Here is an 8,529-nt window from a genome sequence, read left to right on the forward strand (position 1 = left end):
TGACTTCACTGTGACCAGCATTCAAGAAAAAGATTGAAGTTGATATTGGGCAATGTTAATTGCCTTTTTTCATCAGTACATAGCAAGTATGTATTCACAATAATGCATTTATGTTTAAATCCCAATTCTCAGCAGAATAAGTGATGTGAAGGGTTAAATCTGTTTAAGTTCAGAGAAGAATTTGCTTATTCTCCTTTTAAAAAAAGAGTAAAGATAACTTTGTTTTATATAATCCAACAATTTAAACCATGCATGAAAATTAGGAGATTACATTTCCATCGTCAATGTAACGGTTGGCATACATGGCACTCCCCCACCCCGTAAACGTGCTTGCACAATCTCGATTTAAAGGAGAAAGTTAACTTTGTCATATAATTAAATAAAAATCATAAGGAAAGAATTGCTTTCACTTCCAGGTGGAGCGTCTGTAGGACAACTGTTACACAACAATTTTAAAAATGAACTTCTTTCTGGAGAAGATAATTTAGGTCGAACGCATTTATCTCACAAAATTTGTCTAATGAATGCGTTCAAATCATTCAATATTAAAATTAGGACCAATTCTAACAAGACAATTGAAAGTGTTCAGGTCGAATCTGAACAATATTTCGCATTAGTTTCCAACAGAGGACATGGTGCAACTAATCCATTCATGCACTTTGCCAGTGAGAAGGAGTGAGTTACCTTTTGCACTTTGCATTGAGAAAGTAGAAATATCAGCATTGACATTTATTGGGAATGAATATGGTAAAAAGACAGTTGCTATTATATCTAATACTTTCAAACCAAGGTTTTGTTATATGGAGGATCCGTTTGCATCATTTTCCCCCAGACACAATATGTAGCAAATCAATCTGTGACTACTTACTGTCATTTTATTTTCTCAAGCAGGCAACTACAACGTATAAAGCACGAGAGCTGCTTTGTTGGCATTTTCTATGCCTGAAGAGGAATAATTTAGATTTTTCTATCTCACATCCAAGAATTTATGAACCATCTACATTGCTTTTGGAGGACGGGTTATGCACGATAGAAAGATATCAGTTACATTTCAAAAGTGGTCAAAAGAAAAATCTGGAAAAGGACCTTGAAATGCTTTTGTGCAGAAAATACCAAAAAATACAATTACAACGGAAAATTCGACCATTCACAAACCCACTGAACTATATAAGCAATTATTTGATACATGGAGTAACAACAGTAATTAACTTTAGTTTAGAATGTCCATGTTTCACCAGCTCCACTGTTGTCTCCGTATTCCAGGATGTGTTAAGTGATGATAGCTGGGAAAGACGCCAAATGGTCCAGTGTGCTGTACCTGTTGAAAACCATGGACTGTGAAAGCAGTGTAGGAATGATTGGGTTGAACAGTGTCGCCGGGCTTGTCCTGGATTTGTACGGAGGCAATGGAGCAAGAATGACAGGGTTTGCCATCTCTGACCAGCACTGGCACTGCCACTCTGCGGAACAGTTGCGGCTGGCTCATATTTATCTGCAGGCTGCTATCCACACGGGCTCTCTTCATTTTATACCTGTGGTTTTGGAACCAGATCTTCACCTGAGTCGGGGTAAGGCTCAAAAGGTGAGCGAAGTGTTCGCGTTCAGGGGCGGATAGGTAACGCTGTTGTTGGAATCTTCGTTCTAACTCAAACGTTTGCGCTTTGGAGAACAGAACTCGCCGTTTTTTCTTCTTCTCATTCCTCGTGATGGATGAACAGCCTTTTCTTTGATGACAATCTGCGGGAGCTGTATCCGTGTTGCTGTCATCAGAGGCTGCAAGGAAACATTTTCCGGTTAAAATTTCTTGCGATACTTCATCAGAGTCCAAGATACTAAATTCGCACGGAAAACGAAATTCGAATTGGTATACTTACAAATCTTGTCAGAGCCAAGCCACGCCGAAAATGATAGTTTCGAAAAGTGATGGTGTGAGGTTTGGCCTGATTCTTTCTTAATGGCAGTCGATTGTATCGCTTTGTCACTTCCTTGATCCCATTGATCTAGACGGTCAATTTCATGCTGATCAGGTAAATTTAAAATACTGCGCACAGTGAAACTCGCCCTGCTTAGCGACATGTTAACAAATTATCAGCGTTCACCGAAATTTTGAGAGAAATGAATTACTTGCAGTTTAAAGCCCTCTCCGTGAATAGGAGGTACGATTATACCTCGCTGCTTAATGGTACAGCAGTAGCGAGTCTTTTACAGAAGCGTCCTGTGTTTATATAAACAGTCCTCTTCACCGCCAACAGTGGCAACCTTCAGATGGTGTCTGACCACAGGATACCAAGTACCTGCATCAGTCAAGTGCCAGAGCATTAATGTGAGTAAGTGTAACCTTACCAGAGAATTACCCGGCACTTCCTGAATGACAGCAGGAAACAGGCTTCATCGTTACATATTCTGCCTGATTAGCAAAGAACGTAGTGAACAGATAATGGTAATTGTGTTAGTGAATTAGTGAATTACATCTTGGGTGGTTAGTGGTGGCCACAACCCTTCCCCCTTCCCCATTATTTGCATACAAAGTAAAGAAGCAGTGACAGATTTCTCCAGTTCATTTAATTACTTATTCACTTGTTAACTAACCCATGAGTGTTATTTAACGTGAACTGGACGCGCTGTATTTACTGCAATTAAATACATAAGGTGCATTTTCCGCCCTCAGCATCTCCTTTTTGAAACTATGACAAATGGGAATTCCCATGACAGAATTTACAACCGATATGAAGTATTGGTTTTGCAGGGAACATTACGCCGGATATCGAAACTAGCGAATCAATATCGAGCCACAGACAACTGCGAGGAGTAACAAAATGTACAATGTTTAGCTGGTCTCATTTAATGAAGCATTTATTAATCATTTGGATAGAAAATATTCGGACAGATTCATTTATATTTAAAAAGTGAATAGATGCCAATTAAGGAATACTGTACGGTTTTAGCAGAACTTTTTTTTTGCTCAAGACTACTTGTTTCTCAAAGAAAATCACTACATTTGATAACTTAGTTAAAAACTGAACTTCTTCGATGTTCTTTACACTAAACTCGAGTTGGCCATCTTTCTGATCATTTCTGTTGGTAATCTTCAGGCAAAGATTCCCATGCCATGCCTATTTGTGCCACCTATCAAGTCTGCTTCTGTGACAGTGCTCCATGCTCCACAAACTCCCTCACAACGTCCTGGGTGGTCGAAAGTGGGAGAACATAAATACATGCCAACTGCTAGGCTGCAAACAATAGAAGAAATGTAGACCATCGTCCCGGACCTGTTGGAAGCATTTGTTCCAGTCAAGATTTTGCATTTGTTCAGTCATCAAATAATAGATGATTGACGCCTCAACACAATGTGCTTTAACTTTTTGGGATAAGTCCGAGTTTGTTCCTTGTTGTCATGGTTTTCAATGGAATTAAAAAGGATTTGGCTGCTATCGACATTGCTTCTCGCCTAATGCTGCCAAGTGCATAAAAATTATTACTTATATCGTTTAGAATCAAATAGGATTTTCTAAAATGTAAAATAATGTAACGTAAAGGATTATTCACTCTGCAGAAAAGATGGACTAACGCGTCTATTACCAATACATTTTTCTCATTTTTACAAGTTTAGCACATCTATTGCAGTGGTAATTTTTGGAATTGTAGGTAATATTAAATAACAGGACAAAACGTTTGCCTTTATGTTTGAGTAAAATCGTTACGATTGTAGTATTTTGAACATTTCACTTGTCGGGTTGCTGGATTTCAATGCACTCTAGTTTCAGCAAAATTTAACACAGTTATTACAATGTTATTGCATGACGGGGAACAGCTCATGTTGCATAACAACATAATGCGTTGTGATGTTCACAGTTCTTATATTAACATGTTGCTCACGGGAAAGTTGGAAAGCGAGACATGATCATTTTCTGCTGAGACTGAGTGGTGTGGTCGTGTTATTCCATCTCAACTGAAGACCGGCTGATGTAAGCGCCGTTGACACCTTTTTCAAGATTGCAAACCAGTTAGCCCTTGGTCTTAAATGAAAAATCTTGGCAGATTGCTTTTATATTCTCGCCGTCATTTACACTGTAGCATAGGTTTACTATCACAGTGCAATGGAAATGCAGTTTCAAAAAAATCCTCTTCGGTAAAACACATTTACAGCCTCGATGACCTCTTGTAGCCCTTTAATCTATTTAACATCTGAAGAATACAACGAAGTACAGAAATAAGCAAACAGATACACTTACAAGCTTAAGGACTCTTCACCATCAAATGTTTGCTTTTGATTCTAAAACATCTAGCGGCTGCATGAATATTTGCTGCCGCGAAGGTTTTTGAAAGCAAAGAAAACTCAGGCTTTCAGCTTTTACGTGCTATGTGTTCGCAAACTTAGAGAAAACTGTTCGAGTGAATAGGTAGCTGGCTCTGAGAATCAAAAATTATATTTAATTTTAGTTATTTACATACTGGGTTTCATAGGTTCCCTTGACAGGTTAGGGACGTTTTAACATCAGATTTCATCCATGTATCCAGAAAAAATAACTAATTGACCTTTGACTCAGATGTAAACTTTTGCAAAATTTACGGATTTGCTTTAATGGTAAACGTACTGGATTACATTTCTATGAACTTTAATTCTGCATGTTTGTATTGTACAAAACAGGTGACAGGTTACTGGAGTTCCACGCGATTCTGAAGATCTAATTAGGTGTGATTAGAAGGGACTAATAGCGCAACACAATCTGGGAACAAACAGTATGAGGGTGTACATTTATTGGAAAATCGATTATTACTTCAATTTGGGCTAGTGAATAAGGAGGCTTGGTGAAAATGTAGTAATGTTCCATTTCTGCGGTAGCAACCAAAGACAACTAGAGCCCTATGTTAAGGAAAAAAGTGAGGTATGTTTGCAGGGTTGCCAATTTTGCTTCCTGAGTGCCTCAGGCTGGTGGCAGCATAATTGGTTCCGACGAAGCAGTGCTTCGTTTATTGGCTCTCATTCCAATTCTCACGCTAGACCAGCTCTCTCTCTCTACAATCGTTTATAACAAAATCAGACCACTATTCAGTGTCTGTATTGTGATTAAATTTATAGGGCAGCTGAACTTACTAACCATAAGAAGAATAAACTCTTGTACTACAGCTTTTAGGTCTTAATGGTCGCGGCCCGTCGTTGAGTCACAACATTCGGGATTTAAAAAAAACAGCCCAGAGATTTAAACGGAGAATCTAAAATCACCGTCCTTTTCTTGAGAGGTGCTGCTTATCGGCGATGCTGTTAAGAGAAACACAACTTGCCTTCTCAGGTCATGAAAAAAATAAATCCCCAGGCTATATTTGAAGAAATGCGATGTTCTCTGAACCAATAATTGTCCCTCAGCGAACATCTCGCACACAAAAATGGTCTGTCGCTTATTTCTTTTCGATTTGGAAGATACCTGAGTACAAATTAGCTGCCACGTTTCAGTCCAACAGTAAGTGCGCTTCAATTGTTACGCCCGTCAGCTGTGAAGTTTTCGGGACTTTTTATTCATTTACAGGACGAAGGCCAGCATTCGTTGCTCTTCCCTAGCTGCAGTCAGGATAGCAATTTCCTTCCCTGGAGGGCATTAATGAACCCGCTGGCGGTTTCCCGATAAGGGATAACGGTTTCATCATTAGACTCTTGATGCCAGACTCTTGTTGACCTCAGATTCCACTATCAAGCCTGGCGGGATTCGAACCCGCGTCCCCAAAGCATTACTCGGTCCCTGGATTAACAATCCAGCGATAACACCAATAGGCCATCATCTCATAAAATGCAATGCTCCCTTTAAATGGATGAAAGATTAAGCCGTGCTATTAAATTTAATCTACATTGCAATTTTTGTTTATTTTTAAAATCTATATTTAACTTGAAGACTATTACTACTGGGAATAGCAATAAATTTTATCCAACCAGATCACTCTAAAAGTGGTTAGGTCCTGTAGTAAAAAGAAAATCAAAAGTAACCAAGACAAAATGTAAATCTTGCAAGTTTTAAACAGCAACATTTATTGCATATTTATATAATATGGTGTTAGTCTCCATTATGACCATCTAACTGAGCAATGATCTGCAGAGAGGGGCTGGTGAATGAAATAAAAAAGTCAAATTTAAACAGTGAGGTGTTTATTGGTATATGCAACTCATGTCTGCTACTGAAAGAAGCAAAAATAGGCCATGGATTTGTTCTGTGAAAAGAAGGAAATTCAGAAGTAACTGTGGGTAATGAAGAGAATTAAACAGCTCTTGCCATGATTGAGGGAGATGAATTGTTCAAAACAATGAGAGAGCTTGTGACTGTTCCAAGAGACTAATGACTTTTCTGTAGAGAATATGTGGAAACTTTTGTGCTTTGTTGCTCATTTCTATGTTTAAAAAAACTCATAAATTATCTGCAACAGGTATGGTTACGAATGGGAAAATTCTTTTTGAAAATGAAATTGTCTGGAACCAGACAAAATTCCTTGGAACAGGTTGATCATGTGCAGTTAGTGCAGTTCCTGTCTCTGAACTTTAGCAAAAGGTAAGTTTAGGGCCAGGAGGACGTACAGAGAGCTAGCAGAGTTCATGATAGACCTTTCACAGCACATAAATATTGTGAAGAGAAAAGAACTCTTGGTTGGATGCCTCATGTGTAACAAAAGAGTTTGGGAAAAAGTGATTAAAACACCTAACAAAAAAAAACATAGCTATTAGAAAGAAGCAGGATAACTACTTTCAGTATTTGCAGCTTTTACTTAAAAAAGACTCAAACGTTTTCTTTCAGTCTCTGAACATATATGTGAATTTGTGAAGGTTTGCTGCTAGTCTGATTTTTTTGTGTTAGCAGTGATACTATAAACTGACAATATTTTCAACAGAAACTGGTGCTGCTTTTTGTTTTGGCTTTTGAACTAATTTGGAGTAATTGACATACTGAGTGCCTGGTTAAAATATCAAATGATGGAACTGGTTTTCTGTAGAGGAGGACTGCATTGGAGTGCCCACAATGCTGCTAAGGAGAGAATTCCAGAACTTTGACAGAACAATTGAAAATTGTGTGAACAGTTCTTAGCTGCATATTTTGATACTTGCATAAAAAATTATCACTTACAGTTTTAATGAATTACAGAAATCAGTACTACAGTGAATTTATACATGAATTGTTGTTTAAAATTGGAGCCCTCCCATAATGTGAAAGTTAAGGTAATACTGTTAGGAAGAAAATAAAGATGCTTGTTTGAATTTATTTTGACATATTACAAATGAAAATGAAGTACAATATTATTTTTGAGACTACTTGCAGAGAAGGGCCTAAAAATGAGAAGAGCCCTCGCAGAAGAGTGCGGGGAGGAGCAGGTGTTTGCGCACAATGTCATTTTTCTCAGCTCAGTGCGCATTCATGTGTAAGTAAAATGTCAGATTGCATGGGCAGAAGGGCAGAAAGTTCTGTCCCCTACTGGTACCATGCATGATCCAAATTCCAAGTGCTATAATTAACCATATCCAGACAGTACTTCACATTAGGCAACACAGGAGCATCACTCAATTTCTGCTCATCATCTCCGTCCATTCTACAGATGTCAGAGGCGAGTGAAAAACAGTAGCCTAGTTCCATAGAAAGTCTCCTTAAGGTTGCGTGGAGAAAAAGAGATGTATTTTTCTCTTGGAATGGTAATAAACAGACAAAAGTAGTCTGGACAGAGATGGCTGTGCGGTTTAGTGCCAAGGATAAATTGGATAATCTGCTGAGTCTTGCCAAAATATATACTACTGTACATTTAAAGACAGTATTTCAAATATGCCATTGCACAGAACTTTCTTATACAAGATTGGGTGCCAGGCATCTCCAGCAGATGGTTTGTGTGTAATTAATGTCTGTCACTTCATTGTAGCTACCAATGTGGCACTACTTGCAGGGGCATGATGGCATTGTGCTTTTGCCTGTGGACTAGTTAAACAGAGATCCAGGAAATGCTCTGGGGCCAGGGTTTGAATTCCACAATGGCAGATGGTGAAGTTTGGAACAATACTGTTGTTCCCACAGTGTCACTAGGTCAAAGTTCTGGAATTCTCTCATTAGCAGCATTGTGGGCACTCCAATACCAAATGAACTGCAGCTGTTCAAGAAGATCACTCATCACCACCTTCTCAAAGCCATCTAGGTATGTGCAATGAATGCTGGCCCAGCCAGTAAAGCCTACATCCCATAAATTAGTTTTGTAAAAATGTGCAAATGATTCTACCCATCTTCCAAAGTTTTTTTTTCATTTGTTCATGGGCGTAGGCATTGCTGACTAAGAATTTATTGCCAATCCTTAATTGCACAGAAAACAGTTAAAAATGAACTACATTGTTGTTGGTTCAGAGTTAGATGTTGATCAGAATAAGCAAGAGCAGCAGATTTTGTTCCTTAAAAGACATTATTTAGATTAGATTCCCTACAGTGTGGAAACAGGGCCTTCTGCCCAACAAGTCCACAATGACCCTCCGAAGAGCAACCCACCCAGACATATTCCCCTACATTTACCCCTAACACT

General features: G+C 38.6%; 1 protein-coding gene across 1 annotated transcript; it reads right to left on the reverse strand.

The window, feature by feature from the left end:
- Positions 1-1,231: 1,231 nt before the first annotated feature.
- nkx2.9 (NK2 transcription factor related, locus 9 (Drosophila)) lies at positions 1,232-2,080 on the reverse strand. The gene is made up of 2 exons (XM_043698443.1): positions 1,875-2,080; positions 1,232-1,773 (listed from the first exon to the last, which is right to left on the reverse strand). The coding sequence occupies exons 1-2, from the start codon at positions 2,074-2,076 to the stop codon at positions 1,232-1,234; spliced, it is 744 nt and encodes a 247-aa protein (XP_043554378.1). The 5' UTR covers positions 2,077-2,080.
- Positions 2,081-8,529: the final 6,449 nt, after the last annotated feature.

Source organism: Chiloscyllium plagiosum, chromosome 10, assembly GCF_004010195.1.
Source record: "Chiloscyllium plagiosum isolate BGI_BamShark_2017 chromosome 10, ASM401019v2, whole genome shotgun sequence".
Lineage (NCBI taxonomy): Eukaryota > Metazoa > Chordata > Chondrichthyes > Orectolobiformes > Hemiscylliidae > Chiloscyllium > Chiloscyllium plagiosum.